This window comes from Episyrphus balteatus, chromosome 2 (genome assembly GCF_945859705.1).
Source record: "Episyrphus balteatus chromosome 2, idEpiBalt1.1, whole genome shotgun sequence".
Classification (NCBI taxonomy): domain Eukaryota; kingdom Metazoa; phylum Arthropoda; class Insecta; order Diptera; family Syrphidae; genus Episyrphus; species Episyrphus balteatus.
The window spans coordinates 117,288,775-117,306,315 of NC_079135.1; the positions used below are offsets into that span (position 1 = coordinate 117,288,775).

General features: G+C 29.0%; 1 protein-coding gene across 1 annotated transcript in view; it reads left to right on the forward strand.

Moving 5' to 3' along the window:
• The window catches only part of LOC129912349 (carbonic anhydrase-related protein 10), an 80,693-nt gene that overhangs the window by 49,781 nt on the left and 13,371 nt on the right, over positions 1-17,541 (forward strand). Inside the window, exons 2-4 of the mRNA XM_055990568.1 lie at positions 10,223-10,270; positions 10,792-10,928; positions 11,057-11,248. Of these exons, the coding sequence (XP_055846543.1) occupies positions 10,223-10,270; positions 10,792-10,928; positions 11,057-11,248 (377 nt within the window). The remainder of the gene's footprint in view (positions 1-10,222; positions 10,271-10,791; positions 10,929-11,056; positions 11,249-17,541) is intronic.

Here is a 17,541-nt window from a genome sequence, read left to right on the forward strand (position 1 = left end):
GGGGTGAAGGTCAAAAATATACTGAAAAAAATTGTTTGTCAAATATCATCATATGACACATGTTTTTAAGGTATTTTTTGATGCTGAACCTAATGACATACAAATAAAGTAAATACGATTGCTCTAAGAAAAGTTATTGCCGATTTAAAACAAGGGTGCTTGTTTTTTTACTTTAACAAGTAAAATATAACCGAAACCCACGTGAAAAACATGCTACACTGATAAAATTCATGATGAAGGTTTTAGATAAAGCAGGGACAAAGGATTCATAAGGTTCTTAAAATTATTTTTGGTGAAAGGGTGTTTTTTTTATGGGTTAAGTTGTGTGTGAGGAAGGTATCATAACAGCTGACTTTAATTTTATTAATTTTTCAAACTTGGTGTAAATGTTTTGGTTGGTATAAGAATTAAGAATCTAAAAAGTGTACAAAATTATCTTGAGTGAAAGGGTGTTTTTTTTTTTTTAAGAATAATGAAATTCGGAACTAGCACCACAAAAACTAGGAAAAAATTGTTACACCAATGAAAATTGGTAAACATTTTTCATTTATAACAGAAACCAAGAACCCGAAAAGTCTAAAAAAATATTTTAGGTTAAAGGGTGTTTTTTTGGGAAATAGGAAAAATCCGCGATAAGTCCGATAAAACCAATGGTATAAATGGTACAATTACGAAATTCATTAAATATGTTCTCTTTCCCATGGGAATTACGAATAATGTAAGTCTATAAATTTTTTTTATGTGAAAGGGTGTTTTTTTTTGAAGAAACAGTAAAATTTGTAATTGGTCCCAAAAAGCCAATGATTCGTGTAAAACGTCTGAGAACTTAAATATAAACGTTCAATTTGTCATCAAAACCATAAATTAAATGAATCATTGGCTTTTTTAGACCAATTACAAATTTTACTGTCTTTTCGAAAAAAACACCCTATCACCAAATTTTTTTTTATGAAAACTCTTTATTCTTGCTTTCTATCCCAAAATCAATGTTTTTACCAAATTTCATTAGGGTGGCCCATTATTTTTGTTTTCACTCAAAAAAACACCCTGTTAACCATGATATTTTTATAGACACTTTAGATTCTTGTTTCTTATCTTAAAAGTAACATAATTGCTGAATTTCAATAGGGTACCACTAATATTACTCTAGTATTACACACTTTTTCAAATATACCCATATTTTCTTTACTTCTAAAAAAAACACCCTTTTATAAACATATCGTTGTTTATAGACAAATTTTCATAAATCTTTTCTTTTAGAGTTATTGGAGCAATTGTTGATATGATAAGGACAAACAAGTTTTTTCTTTTCGTTCTCAGTTTTGAAGAATTTCAATTATGTGTTGTCCATATTTCATAATTTATATAGCCGCTTACGATAATTTGGCGGGAAGAACTTGATATCTTTAAATGTTTTAACCTTCAAAGGCAGTACATATATATATTAGGGTGGACCAAAAAAAATCATTTTTTCATTATTTTAATTTGCTCTACCGATAACTTGTTTTCTCGACACAAAATAATGGTACCCTAATTTTTTCAGAATTTTTCGATGATGTTTAGGGGTTGCGCGCACCCCTTTATTAAAAAAAATAAGCTCTTTTCGATTAAAAAATTATTTAAGCTTTAAAAAAATTAAAAACTAAAAGAGCTTATTTTTTTAATAAAGGGGTGCGCGCAACCATCGAAAAATTCTGAAAAAATTAGGTAGAGCAAATCAAAATAATGAAAAATAATTTTTTTGGTCCACCCTAATAGGTATATATGCCATTTAGTTTCTTGTGTGTTGTGTAACAAAGAATTTTTAGAATCTTTTTTTTCGAAAATCCTTTTAGTCGTTTTTTTTCTTTTTGAACAACTACAGAGCCGTTTTCTAACAAAAAAAAATTGAATGCTATTTAAAAGAAAATATTAGTCGACACAAAGTTCTAAAAAAAAAGATTCACCTAAATTCGTAGGTCCCTGAAAAAAATTTGAACTTTTTTTTAAAATATACAAAACTTATTTTTTTTTTTAAATTTTTTTCTTAATTTTAACATAGAAGCTATTAAAACTTTTTATACAAAATTTTCATTGAAATTAGTTGTGTCGTTTACGAGACAATCATTTATTAAGAAAACGGTTCTAGAGCAAGCACCGTTAATAAGAATAACTATTCAAAAAATATGTTTTTATGTCAAAACTACGACCTTATTGGTCATGTTACACAATTTTCAATTTTCATTAAAGAAAAACAACTTTTTGCATTTTTGTTTTGTTTTTTTTTTTTTAACTTTCTCAGAAACGGCTTCTACGATTTTGATTAAAAAATTCAAGTGCTAATTTTTAGAGAATCTATTAATGAAAAACGAATTTTGAAAGTTACCAACGGTATATACATCTAACATATATCTACATTAGGTTGTGTCAAACTGCTCAACTATTTTCAAATGTAATAACTTTTAAAAGTTACATTGCTTATCAAAATTAAATTCTGTGTTTACAATTTTTATTTTTATTAATATCCTTGGCTCGCTCAAAATATTGGAAGAAATCGAAGAAACTTGGATTTTCAGAGATTTTTTAAATAGGTATATGTTTTTTTTTTAATTGCACCATTTGGATACAAAAAAAAAAGAAAATAAGTGAAAGATAATTCCAATAAAAACTTTTAAGCTTATCTTTGTTGAAATTGAACATAGTAAAGAAGCTGCAAAATAATAAGCGGAGGAAAAAAAATCATTTTTTTTCATATAACATTGTTATTTTTCTTAACAACTTCAACCGATTTGAGCGAGCCAAAGACGAACGATATTATAAGTTTTTTTTTACATATTATTAAAAGTTAGACCCTAATACAACTTTTGATCACTATTACATTGCAAAATTTGAGTACATTTTTTCCGCCACAAAAAAGTGACACACACTAAAATACATAGACGTTTTTCAATTTCTGATTTTTCAAATGAATGGTTCAATATTAATGAATGTTTGTATTTGAAAACATGAAATTATTTTAATAGAAACAAAAATCCAAAAAAAATTTAATTTTAAAATCCAAATTTTCGAATTAGAATTTTTTAGTTTAAATTATCAATTCCTACAAAAGGCATACCAACTTTATTTTAAAAACTATTTTAAAAAAAATTAATTATAAAAAAATTGTCTTAATTTTTTTTTTTTTTTTTTTTCAAAGTTAACTCTGGTTTAACTTTCATTTACTAGTAAATTTGATACATCGATCCTAAATGAAAAAAAGGTCAACTTATTTCGTTTAGCCTTGATTTTTGTTATTTTAAAATGAACATCAATTTTATATAACAAAAACCTTAATACAATTTAAATACCTTTCGAAATCAATACATATTTTTTGTTACTCAATTTAAACCAATAAATTCAAGAGCAAAAATATTGCAATACACATTGCAATGTTGCAATTCAACATATACCAGGAAAAGGTAGTCAAGTAAAAAAAAAAAACAACACAGAACAGAACAAAAATAATAATAAAACTATTTCCCTATTGACTCTGTTTATACAATAAAAATGCCCTGGACCAAACTGTATCCTTGATTCCGGTTCCACAGGATCTAGATACTATCTCTGCTCTCGATGGATATACTTTCCTACCCTCTTCCAACAGATTATTATATATGAACCTACATTCCAACAGAAATATACGATTTGTTGATGTAGCTTGTTTTTCTGTTTTACTGCTTTAAATTCAAAATAAAAACCACGCCATGGGATAAGGGGATTTATGCTTCGAAAATTATTGTAGAGGAGAATGCATATGAATGTATTTGATGATGCTGGTTGATGGTTCCGTTCTCGAAAAACCCAAATGAAGATGAATTTTATGTTGGATTTATTTCTCTCGTTTTTGGGTTGAAAATATTGTTGTTGAATACCTGAATTCATTATGAAGGGTTATTGGAACAAACTTATCGAGAGGTTATCATTGAAAGTGGTTAACTTAAAATTTATATGAAATAGTGGTTAATCATCAAAACCAATTTTAACAGGTTTTTGTAGTTTATAAAAATTGTATCTCATAGATAAAAGTTGAAAGTGTGATAACCTCAATTTAAAAATTCACAACAATAAAAGGTTTTAAAGTCAATTTCAATCCAAGTGCTTTTTTTGTCAAAATATCGACACAAATTCGATCAGGCTTATTGAAAAAAGAGGGAACAAAATTTAAAATTAAACATTAAAGACTTTAAAACAAACCTATATCTCCAATGGAAACCCAACAAAAAATAAATTGCACGACTGGGGTCGCACGTACTTGCTCTTATGCTTAAAGTAACTATAATGTTAAAGCTTTTTATTCAAGAAATTTAAAATTTGATATTTTGAAGAAATTTCATAATATAAAAAAATTAAATCTGTTTTTATAATTAATTAAAGTCCGTTTTAAATTATCTTAAAAACAAAAACAAATATGCCATTTTATTTCTTGTATAAAAAGGTATTTTTAGAAAAATTTTTTCGAAAATTGTAGGAGCCGTTTTTTAAAAAAATAATTTTTTATATAAAAAAAATTTTTAACATTTTTCAAAAAAAATGTTGGTATGCCATTTTGAAGAAATAATTAATTTACACATAAAAACTAAATTTCAAAATTTTTCATTGATCCGTTTTCAAAAAATTGATTTTTCAAAAAAAAATTTTGAAATATTTTTTAAAAAAATAAAAATGCGTTTTTTGAAAATTTTCTAAAATTTTAATATTATCTTTACTTACACACTTTTGTATAAAAAATTTCATTTAAATCGGGTTAATATTGTACGAGATATTCAGAAACGAAAAAAACCGTTCTATGACAGGTACCGTTAATAACGGTACAAAAAATATTTTTTTTATTTAAAAAGTTGGCTCTTATATGTAGTACTACACACAAAAATTTTAATCAAAATCGTTAGAGCCGTTTTTGAAAAAAATTAACTTTTCTATTTCCGTTATATGGCAGGTACCGTTAGTTTTGGTCATAAAAAAAAAATTTCAATTTCCCCTCTAGGGAATCACCAAAAACTGCTAACTACCAAGTTTGAAGAAAATCACTTCACTCGTTTAGGCTGCAGCTCCAGATAGAGACAGACAGACAGACAGACAGACAGACAGACAGAATTGCCGGACCCACTTTTTTGGCATTCTCCATCATCGTAATGTCATGTAAAATTGTTATCTCGAGTTCGATTTTTTTTACGAATAATAAACTTGCCCTATAGTACCTATATCGCAAGTAAAAAGGGAATAATTTCAACCCGAAAAGTTTTGTTTTTAAATTATCAAGAACTTTCAACTTTAAAGCAGCTTTTTAACTTCTCCAACACCCACTTTTTTCGTTGAAATAAATTTAAATTTTTCATTTCTTCAAAACCTTCTTCGGCCTCTGCACTTCCACTCCACTCAGTGTGAAATAAAACTGCTGCTTTCAAAGTTCTTCGAATTTTTTTTTGTCAAATTATTTTTTCTCAAACCTTCTATTTACCATTTCAATGAGAAAGTCATGAGAAAATAAAAATAAAAAAAAAAAGTAGAAACCTTTCTTTGAAAAAAGAATACAACTTGACCTTCATCATCGGCCAAGTGAACCGATAAGATCTATAATACAGACATTTTTTTTGTATAAGGTTTGTGTGATTCAAGGTGAAATTCATTAAATTGAAAGCGAAGCAAAAAGAGAAATAAAAGTAAGAATCAATTTTCATGAAACTTAAATTGAACTTTTGAACCTTCAAGAAAAACAAAAAAAAAATAGAGTCTTTTCAACTTTTCAATGACTTTTGCGTAAGATTCCTGAAATATTATTTTACCACACGCAAATTAAAGTTCTTTATCATATCTCTTCGTCTTCGTGCAGATGTTAAAAGTTATTCTTTCACTTTTTTTTTGTGTGGCCACAAATCTTAGTCAAAATATTTTCAGGAAGTTAAATCAAAAACCACAACTTACCTAACAACTGTCAGACAGTCATCCTTATCCTTATCCGTGCCTAAAAATGTTTTACTTATATCTTTACTGATGATTTATATTGATTGTAGGAAAGTATTCATCAATCCGGATCTGACTTATTTCTAAGGATAAGCTCAAATCACCACATAGAGATTGAAAGAGGCATGCCATCGAACATACTTTACCCAACTCGTAATATAGCACACACACAAACGTTCAGAGGAAAAGTGCGGGTATATTATACCGAACCAAGTGATATGGTCGTTTCATTTACCACTTTTTGGAATTGAATTTTGATCGATTTACTGCTTGATGGCCTCCAACAGTATAAAAACAATTTATGCGACCAGAAGAAAACGAATGGCCGATCTTAAAGATATTGATATCCTCATGAAATAATGTTTAGTAGAGGTTGTCTTTCCTTTCCTGGTTTTAACCATGTAAGTCTACGTTAAGGGAATTGATATGGCAATATTATTTCCTATAACTTATATCTACGTGAATAGAATACTGCAAGGGAAATTTCTGTGTTGTTTTTTTTTTTTTCTTACAGGATGTTTCTGTGTGAATTGAGTTATGTATAAAATGCACGAAAGAGTTGTACGAACTTGTTCTTAGTATACAATATCTACAAAAACAGCTAGAATTTTTTTGAAAACAATCAGTTTTCATAAAAAAATCAATCTTTTTTCTATTTTAACGCGATTAAATCAATTTTTTTAAAAGACAATATATAACAAATTTTATATCATTTGAAAGCTTATTACTTCACCATTTATATGACGCTTCAATCATATTTCTACCATGTCTACAATAAAAATAAGAATTAGATCTCCACAGATGTTTTGAAGAATTTTCAAGTTTTTCAATTTAAGATTTTGTAACATGTAGACCACTTTATGATATATCAAATGAAAGGTAATATTATCAGCATGCGTATTAAAGTAAAATTTTTATGTGCCCTAGATTGAAAGATATAACATCTTTTCACCGTTATCTCAGGATTTTGAATAAAAAATTCATTGAAAATTTGTACAAATCGTGTTTCATACCACTACAATCACTACGATACTAAAGAAGTTTTCACTTAAAAAATCCAAAGTAAAACAAGATTTTAATCTTATCCACTTGATTTGAATACAATCTCCATATTGGGCAAATAACCTTGAATATCGCGTCTAAGTGGATATAAAGTTTTGATTTTTTGTCAAAATGTCACCTAGATTACTTCCTTGTGGTACCTCAGGCACTTTTTTTGCTAGAGTCGGAATAAATCGTTTCCGTGCTTAAAGCTCAGAATTCTATTCTCTCGGTATTCCCTATGAATGGTATAGGACAATTTGGATTTTTCTTAATTTAAATAGGAAACATGTAAGTTAGGGTGGGTCAAAAAAATCGAAATTCGTTTTTTCGAGTTTGTACTCCAAAAAATCGATTGCTAGGCACCTCTAGAATATACACACCAAATATGAGCTCTTTATATTAATGGGAAGGTCCTCCGTTTCGCAATTTTCCATTTTTACATCAAGCTTCTACCAAAAAAAAATCATTCTTTTATTAATTGCCTTTTTAGCAAATTTTTTTACACATTCTTGCAGAAAATTTAACGGTCTACAAAAAAGGCCTTATTCACTTTTTTCAATTATCTAACCGTTTAGTAGATATTTGAAGTCCAAAAATCGAGAAATTCTTTAAAAATTCGTTTTTTGTTCTTAATTTTGTAAAAAATTGTGAAAAATTATAATAATTAAACGCGCATGACATGTTCTTCTAGGAAACAGATTGCTCCACAAAAAAGGTTTTTTTTAAACTTTTTTCATTAATCTAACCATTCTAAAGATATTCGAGGTCAAAGTTAAAAAAACAATTTTTACTTTTAAAAATTTTCCAATTCAAAAAAGTTTCGGTTTTCTATGTTTTGAACCCAACCCATATTCATGCTGAGATTGAAAGGGTTTGAATGAATCCTCTGGGAAATCTGCGAAAATATTCTCTTTCTCTGAGTTTTATAATCGGAGGTGCTGAGAGTTTTGTTAAAGAAATTTTTAATAATGTGTAAAACTTATGCACAAAAAATTCAAAAATTAAAACCATACAAGTTTACCTCATTAGTAGGTGCATACTATTTTTGAATATTTTTTAAAACTTAGAACTTAAAATTGGACATAGAACAATTCCTATTTTTATACCTACAACCTACAAAAATTCGTAAAAAAAAATGAACTTAAGATAATAAATCAGGTTGTTTTTGTAATTTTAAAAATAACTAAAGTACTTTTTTACATTTCTTATAAAATTAATGATCAAATTAAATTAAAATTTCTGTTAAATGGTTGCCTAAAAATATAATTAACAACACAACTGGGTCGTGCATTATATTTTGGTTAGAAAAGCGTTTGTTTCCAAGTCATTCCATCTTATATACCAAAAACCATTCTATAACTCAAAGACTTGAATTCATGTTCTTTAAAAACAAATTATAAAATCAATTTTTTTAATTTTCTTAACAACACAAATCTACAATATTTTTCATGGATTCTGTTAATGTCTACCAAAAAATAAAAATCATTATTTTTATTTTATCCTTATCTTAAAATCTCAAGCTTTAGACGACCAGATTAGCGTTACAAATAGTGTCGTTTTGGTATCCCATTGAATTATTTGTTTATTGTCACACAATTATTTTTCTCGATGAAATAATTAAATCAATGATTTGATTAAGTTAAAATTCCAATGAACTGAAAATTTGTCAATGAACTGTCATTTCAGGAACGCCAGTTTAAGAATGAGTTAAAATAAACATATATTTTTGAAGTAAAAACTTCTTTAGTATCGTAGTGATTTGAAACAAGATTAAACAAAAAAGCGACATTAAAAATCAATTGATTATAACTTTTTGGTTTTAATAGATAGATGAATGAAATTAATACTGTAGATATGTAATTAAATAAACTATATATTTGCCAAACATCAATTAATTTCATATGGAAAATCCTGAGACGGTAAAAATGTGTTTTTTTTTTTTCTAAACTCGTTATATCTTTTGATCTAGAACACATACAAATTGTATTAAACTTTAATACGCACGCTGATAATATTACCGTTCATTTAATATATCACACATAACAGTACGTGCTCTACAAGTTACACAATCTTAAATTGAGCTTTCGAAAATTCTAACTTTTTTGTAGGCATGGTAGAAATATGATTGAAGCGACATCTTCAAGGTGAAATAATAAGCTTTCAGATGATATAAAATTTATTATGAGTTGTCATACAAAAAATATTTATTTAAAGGCGATGGAATAAAAAAAAGGTAGATTTTTTTCGATATTTTTTTTGTAAAAAAAATGATTTTTTAAGGTTTCACTTGTACAACGTGTGAATTGCACACATGATTTTTTTTTTTTTTTTGTATAACATGAGGTCCTAATAACATTTGTTTAAACATTTTTCGTTTTAAATTGTAAAAAAAAAAAATATAAAAAATGATAATGATCAAAACCTCATTTTCGCAACCTTATTTTAAGGAACGCTTTGGGACTAAAATTGAAAAAAAACTTAAACATTTATAAACTTCATAGAAAATCTTGTGAATTAAGGAGAAGAATATTTGTATTTCCATAAGCAATGGAAATATGTTATCAAGTTGTAGATTTTTAAAAAACGAAAATATTTTTAGTATTATTAGATGTTTTTTTTTTTACTTCTCCGAATAGTGCATTTTTATGCTGTCCCAAAAGTTTCAAAGTTTTTCACACCCAGATTACGAGTGTAACGTAAAAGTCGAATCTTTATATTTTTTGAGCCAAAAGAAATTTGTTACGAAACAATGTTTCAATTAATTTTTTTTTTTTAATTTTCGTTGTTCAATGAAATTTTTTGTTCCAAAATGAAAGGTATGTATATTTCAACATGATAAAGCTCAATTCTTGTCTTGAACAAAAATGTTTTTATTTTTCTGTTCATAAAATAAATTGCTCTACCGGTATGTTCCATACCTTTACCTTTAGGAAAACCCATCTGAACTCAGAAGTTACATTTGAATAATTGTTGTGTGTCTTCCAACTGAATAAATTTTTCCAGAGCGAAAAACTACGAAAAAAAAAAAAAAAATAATAAAAAAAAAATCAAACAATTTCCTGCAAGCAATTCTCTTATTTGTTATAAAATTGTTTATTCATTTTATTAAAAATAAAGAAATAAAAACACAAAAAGAATTACAACAACAACAAAAAAAAAACTTATTTTTGTATTTATTTGTTTTTATTATTTTTTTCAGGAATAAAAGCAAGCTGGGAGGAATGGTGGACGTATGATGGTATTTCCGGTGAGTAATTAAATGTGCCAGAGTCACATTCTCTTTTCGTTATTTCGTTTGTTCAGGTTTTTTTCTTTTTTTTTTTTTTTTTTTATTTCCATTTTTGCATTTTCATTTAAATTCAAAATCCGTACGTGTATCATTCATTGTATCTGTATCTTTTTTTTTTTTTGTCGAAAAAACGTTTTATGTATATTTTGTAGTTGGCTACATGCAAATTGACAACAATTCTTTTATATTCTATCTGGCGATTTTAAGAATGATGAACTGCAGTAGTCACTGGGGGCTGTGTTTTATGTTCGATTTTAGGGTCAACAAATAAATGGGGATTGTAAATTTAATGTGAACCGGATGTAGCTAGATATTTGTCTAGTTTTTTATTTGTTTAATTTTTTGTTTGTGTATGTTTTAGATTAGTCGAATTTTGTTTGAATTGAAATTCGATTTAAAGTTTTTCAATTTTTTTTTTAGATGCAATAAATTATCTAAAATAAAAACACAATTTTTATTTATTTTTATTACTGTTTTAGGACCTAGTTTTTGGGGCCTTATAAATCCACAATGGAATATGTGTAATAAAGGACACCGTCAGTCGCCTATAGATGTAGTTCCAGATAAATTATTATTCGATCCGTATTTGCGGCCTTTGCACGTCGATAAGCACAAGGTAAGAAAAAAGATATTTATTACTGTTTCTGGTTTTTGCTTTTTTTGATTTCATATTACATTTAGTCGTATTTCGTATACCTGCCACAAAAAAAAAAAAAAACAGAGAAAAAATAAAATTTATTTCAGGTTTCAGGTACACTACACAATACTGGCCAATCGTTGGTCTTCCGTGTCGACAAAGACACAAAACAGCATGTGAACATCTCTGGTGGCCCACTTGCTTATAAGTACCAATTCGAAGAGATTTATATTCATTATGGTACAGAAAATAGCAAAGGATCTGAACATTATATACAAGGATACAGTTTTCCTGGTGAGGTGAGTGTTACTGTGTTATATCAAGATTTCAACTTCAATATTGTTGTTGAGTTTTTTTTGTTTATTTCGAATATGGGAGTTAAATACATTTTATGAGAGAATAGGAATTGAAGTGTTGGAAATAAGTTATGGAAAGTCATAACTTGGGGACAGTGTCAACTTTGCTTAAATGAATCACATAATTCTAACACAACGTATATACGAAAGTTTCCCGGACTTCAATATTTATGGAATAGAACCAAATAACTTTTTGGAGTAATTTTTCCATTAATATACTCTTATTTTTACAAGAATTTTATTTCTTTTTTAGGTAAAATACAATTTTTTAGAAATTTAACCTTTTCTGAGGCAAATAGAGCCTTTCTTCAGTATACCCCTGACTCCTAATGAAATTTGAGAAGCAACCTTTTCGTTTTGAATAAAATTGTAGAGTTTTTTTTATTATAATAAAATAAAACAGAGGCTCAACTTTTTAAAAGTCGTTGCGATATTCATATTTCATATTTTAAATCCAAAACTAGTTTACTTATGGCCATTTGTTGAATCGAAACTTAAATAATTTATTTTAAACATAAACTTTTATTCTCTGCCTTTTCCTCTGTCAGATAGGGATTTATGTTGAACTAAAATGCTTAAGTTTCGATTCAGCAAACGGCTCTTACTTGGTTAGGGAATATTTGAAGCTTCAATCCTTAACAAAATTGGTATAAGAATTCGGATGATACAGGTTAGTAGTTAAAGTTTCCTTATTTTTTAAATCAAGGATGGAATTTTTTTTTTATTAAAACATTTAAGAGTTTTGGTGTAAAAATTAAAAAAATAAAATGCACGACTGGGGTCTCACGTACTTGCTCTTATGCTTAAAGTTACTCTAATGTTAAAGCTTTTTATTCAAGAAAATTAAGAAAATTTAAAATTTGATATTTTCAAGAAATTATATAATTTTTATAATTAATTAAATACAGTTTTAAATGACCTTTCACAAAAAACCAAGTACGCATGTTTAATTCTTGTATAAAAAGGAATTTTTAGAAAAAAATTTTCGAAAATCGTTAGAGCCGTTTTTTAAAAAAATAATTTTTTATATATACAAATTTTCTAACATTTTTCAAAAAAAAAGTTGATATGCCATTTTGAAGAAATAATTTATTTACGCATAAAAACGAAATTTCAAAATTTTTCATAAATCCGTTTTCAAAAAATTGATTTTTCAAAAAAAAATTTTGAAATATTTTTTAAAAATCCAAAAAAGAGTTTTTTTAAAAATTTTTTAAAATTTTAATATCACCTTCACCTAAACGCTTTTGTATAAAAATTTTCGTTGAAATCGGGGTGGTCTTGAACGAGATATTCATAAATCAAAAAAACCGTTCTATGACAGGTACCGTTAATAAAGGTAAAAATATATTTTTTTTATTTCGAAAGTTGGCTCTTATGTGTAATACTACACTCAAAAACTTTTATCAAAATCGTTAGAGCCGTTTTTGAAAAAAATTAACTTTCTATTTCCGTTCTATGACAGGTACCGTTAGTTTTGGTCCTAAAAAAAATTTGAATTTGTCCTCTAGGTAGGGTGTCCATTTGGGACCTAACTAAAAAGAGAACATTTTACTCTCGAACCTTTAAAATAGAGGACTTAGAAGAAAAAAAGAGAACAAAAAGAAGGTAACATAAGCAGTACAAATTTATTTTTTCTAAACAGTTACTTAAAAGTAGTGGATCTAGGACACAGGATTATACTTATCAAACAGGAATTACGTTAAAAATGATCAAAAATTTGTTTGTTTTTTTTTTTCAAAGAAGAACGCCGGTGAACCCCACATGCGGAGCTGTAGTGTGAAGCAGTAGAGTGGGAGAGTTGTGACCCCATCCGAGATCATGACTATGGTCGATAATGAAGAAGAAGAAAGAAGAACACCTCCATATTGTCAGTTATTGTAAAATGTAAATCCTTTTGAATGGATGTTTAACTTCTCTACAGAAGTAAACTTTGGAATAACTTCACAAGTCTCTTTTTTGGAATATTTGGTAAAAAAAAAAACTTAACATAAACCCAAACCTCGCATCCACGCAATATCTATTCGTGAGTAGAGTCGAGGAAGGTACTAACTAGTATGTATTTGCATAAATATATTCAAAGTTGTCTATCAGCTTTTAAACGAGCCACAATTTATTTAAATTGTTGAAAATGTTGAATAGATAAAAAAATTGAAATAAAAAGAATCGAGCTTGAAGACAATAAGAACAAACTGAGATCCGTGTAGAAAAACGAATTATAAAATATGTGAAAACGAAAAACAGAACATCTTTTTTAAATTTCAATGCGATGAACACTTTAACTGTGAGTGGGCAGAGTTGAAACAAATTTTTAAGGTAGGAAACAGATAATCGTAACAATCTTAAAAAAAATATGGACTAAAATAAAAAAAGATACTTAAAAGAGGACATTTGAAAAATAGAGAACAAAAAAAGAATTTTATGAAAAAAGAGAGTGTAAAAAAGATCTGAGTTCAAAAAGAGAACATGTTCTCTTTAAAAGAGATGTTCTGGAAACCCTACCTCTAGGGAATCACCCAAAACTGTTAACTACCAAGTTTGAACAAAATCACTCGAATAGTTTAGGCTGTAGCTCAAGGTACATACAGACATACAGACAGACAGACAGACAGACAGACAAACAGACGGACAGACAGACAGAATTGCCGGACCCACTTTTTTGGCATTCTTCATCATCGTAATGTCATGTAAAACTCTTATCTCGAGTTCGATTTTTTTTACGAATCCTTAACTTGCCCTATAGTACCTATATCGCAAGTAAAAACTTAGTTCGAAAAAAAATTTAATAGACCTTGTAAAAAGTAGTGTTCTATTACAATTCTGATCCATTTTTTCATTTTGCAAAATTTGAAGACTTTGGGAAAATTGTTTTGACTCACTTTTTTTAAAATTGAGTTTAGTTACAAAATTTTTCATGAAATTAAACCGACCAAACTAAACTGAAATTTAATCTGTTACTATTTTTGAAACATTTACTTAAAAATCAGTTTCCACTTTTTGCTCATTTTGAGTTTAAGAGGGATTCTTATGAAAAAAAATTATTTTTATTCATTTATAGCTTAAAGTGGAAAGTTTTTTTTTTACTATGTAATTGATCCTTGGTCTCGATTTGCATACAAAAGAAATAATAGAAAATTTGAGATTTTTCATCCACTCATTTTCGCTGAATTTTCATCAATTACTACAGAGCACTTCTGATTAAGGCTGAATCTTAAAACTTTGTAGATTATAAGAGCTATATTACTTTTCCTTCTATACATAATATTGTAAAACACTTTATTTTGTTACAAATAAAAATACGTTATAATAAAAAAAATAAAAAATAAATTAAAGACAAGATTCTGAAACACCCTGTCAACCAATTTTATTCATACGCATCAAATTTATTGTTGTTTGTTTAAGATGTATTAAAAAAAAAATATATATTTAAATATATCAACTCGTTCCAAAAATATGAATTTTGCAGTGAAAAATAAAAAAAGAGTGTGTGTACACATGTACACGCGACTGAAGTTATACTTCTCATTGTAAATGAATTTCATTTGATATTTTTAATTTCTATTATGAAGTAATTAATCCACACTTAGTTTTTTTTACATTTTTATCAAGTGAACAATAAATTAATTCTTTCATCATCCTTGCGTCCATGTAGTTTTTAATTTATTCTGTGAAATTTACTCATGTTGTGCGGTTCAGAACGTACAGTATATGGTTAACGAAAGTAAATGAATTGCGCATAAAATGTTTGATATGGTAATTTTATGAGAATTGTGTGTGCTTCAGCACTAGTAGTAGCAATATGGAACTTGCAGGGTTTCTACAAAGCTCAAAAGTTAGCTGAGCTCAGCTCACAGCTCAGCTCAAATTTTGAGCTAGCTCACTTTTGAGCTATGTTCCATAGCTCAGCTCGTTTGAGCTGAGCTGAAAGTGAGCTGAGCTGATGGTTGAGCTGAGCTGTTGGGTGAGCTAAAGTAAAGTGAGCTGAGCTGAGCTGAGCTGTGATGGGTGAGGGGATACATTGATTTTTATTTGGAAAGTATAATGAAATATGAAGATATTTTAAACTTTTATAAAACACTATAGCTTAAGATGTTTGGTTCTAGTTATTAATGGAATTATTTTAACACATGGATATTTTTATAAATAAGACAGATAATTTTTCGTGATCTTTTTTCTTGGTTTTTTTAATAGTAAATATATTTCTATTTTTTTAGTAAAATATTTCTTTTTTTATCATAAAAAAAAAATTCCGGTACAATCCGGTTTTTCGACTTTTTTCAAAATTTCGAGAAAATCGCGTTTGAAAGTTGGGGTAAATTTTTTTTTCGAAAAATCCCCGAATCTTTGAACGCTCCTGGAAGCTAAACCGCTTGAGAGCATTTTTTGGGAGTGATGCCAAATGATCGCTTGTGTCATGGGCCTACGCTTTGCACATTATCAGATTTTTAAAAAATCGCCTTCCATGTTAAACCGCCACATCATGCCTTTTTTTCAGAATCGTGCCTATTTTTTTTTTTACTTTTAAGTTCTCCCGGTTTGAGAACGCGTGGACCTACAAAGATGGGAGTTGTACCCAAATGTAGGTTAGAGTCCCCGCTACCTTTTTTCATCAAAATTTTATTTTAATTTTCTTCAAAATTCCGCAATATAGGCGTTGGAAGTTGGGGGCGCGAAAAAACTTCTGGAAGCTGAAAGCTTTCATCTAGCGACAGGGGAGTGGTACCATATGAAAGCTTATATTCTCAGCTACCCGATAGTGGTATAATCCGGTTTTTCGATATTTTTCAAAATTCCGAGAAAATCGCCTTTGAAAGTTGGGGTACAATTTTTTTTTCGAAAAATCCACGAATCTTTGAACGCTCCTAGAAGCTAAACCGCTTGAGAGCAATTTTTGGGAGTGATACCAAATGATAGCTTGTGTCATGGACCTACTCTTTGCATATTATCAGATTTTTAAAAAATCGCCTTCCATGTTAAACCGCCACATCATGCCTATTTTATCAGAATCGTGCCTAATTTTTTTTTACTTTTAAGTTCTCCCGGTTTGAGAACGCGTGGACCTACAGGGATGGGAGTTGTACCAAAATGTAGGTTAGAGTCCCCGCTACCTTTTGGCATCAAAAAAATTGTTTTCATTTTCTTCAAAATTCCGCGATATAGGCGTTCGAACGCTTTCATCTAGCGACAGGGGAGTGGTACCATATGAAAGCTTATATTCTCAGCTACCCGATAGTGGTATAATCCGGTTTTTCGATATTTTTCAAAATTCCGAGAAAATCGCCTTTGAAAGTTGGGGTTAAATTTTTTTTCGAAAAATCCCCGAATCTTTGAACGCTCCTAGAGGCTAAACCGATTGAGAGCAATTTTTGAAAATGATGCCAAATGATAGCTTGTGTCATGGGCATACGATTTGCACATTATCAGATTTTTAAAAAATCGCCTTCCATGTTAAACCGCCACATCATGCCTATTTTTTCAGAATCGTGCCTATTTTTTTTTTTACTTTTAAGTTCTCCCGGTTTGAGAACGCGTGGACCTACAGGGATGAGAGTTGTACCCAAATGTAGGTTAGAGTCCCCGCTACCTTTTGGCATCAAACATTTTTTTTCATTTTCTTAAAAATTCCGAGATATAAGCGTTGGAAGTTGGGGGCGCTCACTTTCAGCTCAGCTCAGCTCAAATGAGCTGAGCTATGGTACCTAGCTCAAAAGTGAGCTAGCTCAAATTTGAGCTGAGCTGTGAGCTGAGCTGAAATGTGAGCTTTTTGCAACCCTGGCAACTTGCCACATGGAAATTACCACGTGCAACTTGTCACATGCAACTTCCCACATGCAACTTGCCACACGCAACTTGCCACATGCAACTTACCACACGCAACTTGCCACATGCAGCTTGCCACATACAACTTGCCACATGCAACTTGCCACATGCAACTTGCCACATAAAACTTGCCACATGCAACTTGCCACATGCAACTTGCCACATGAAACATGTAACTTGCAACGTGTTGTGTGTTTTATGTTTGCCGTACTGCGGCGTACTGCATTTTTAAATACTAAAGTACTGCCTACTCTAAAGGTGAAACGACAGCCCTGCTACCCAGGGTGATCGCGTCATAATCCCTTTGACATTCTTGTCAAAAAGTAAATTTTCATACTCACCCTCCCATAAGAAGTATAACTTCAAAAACTGGTCCACTGTGCAGCGGACTCATCTTATGCGGCAGCTTAGTTGCA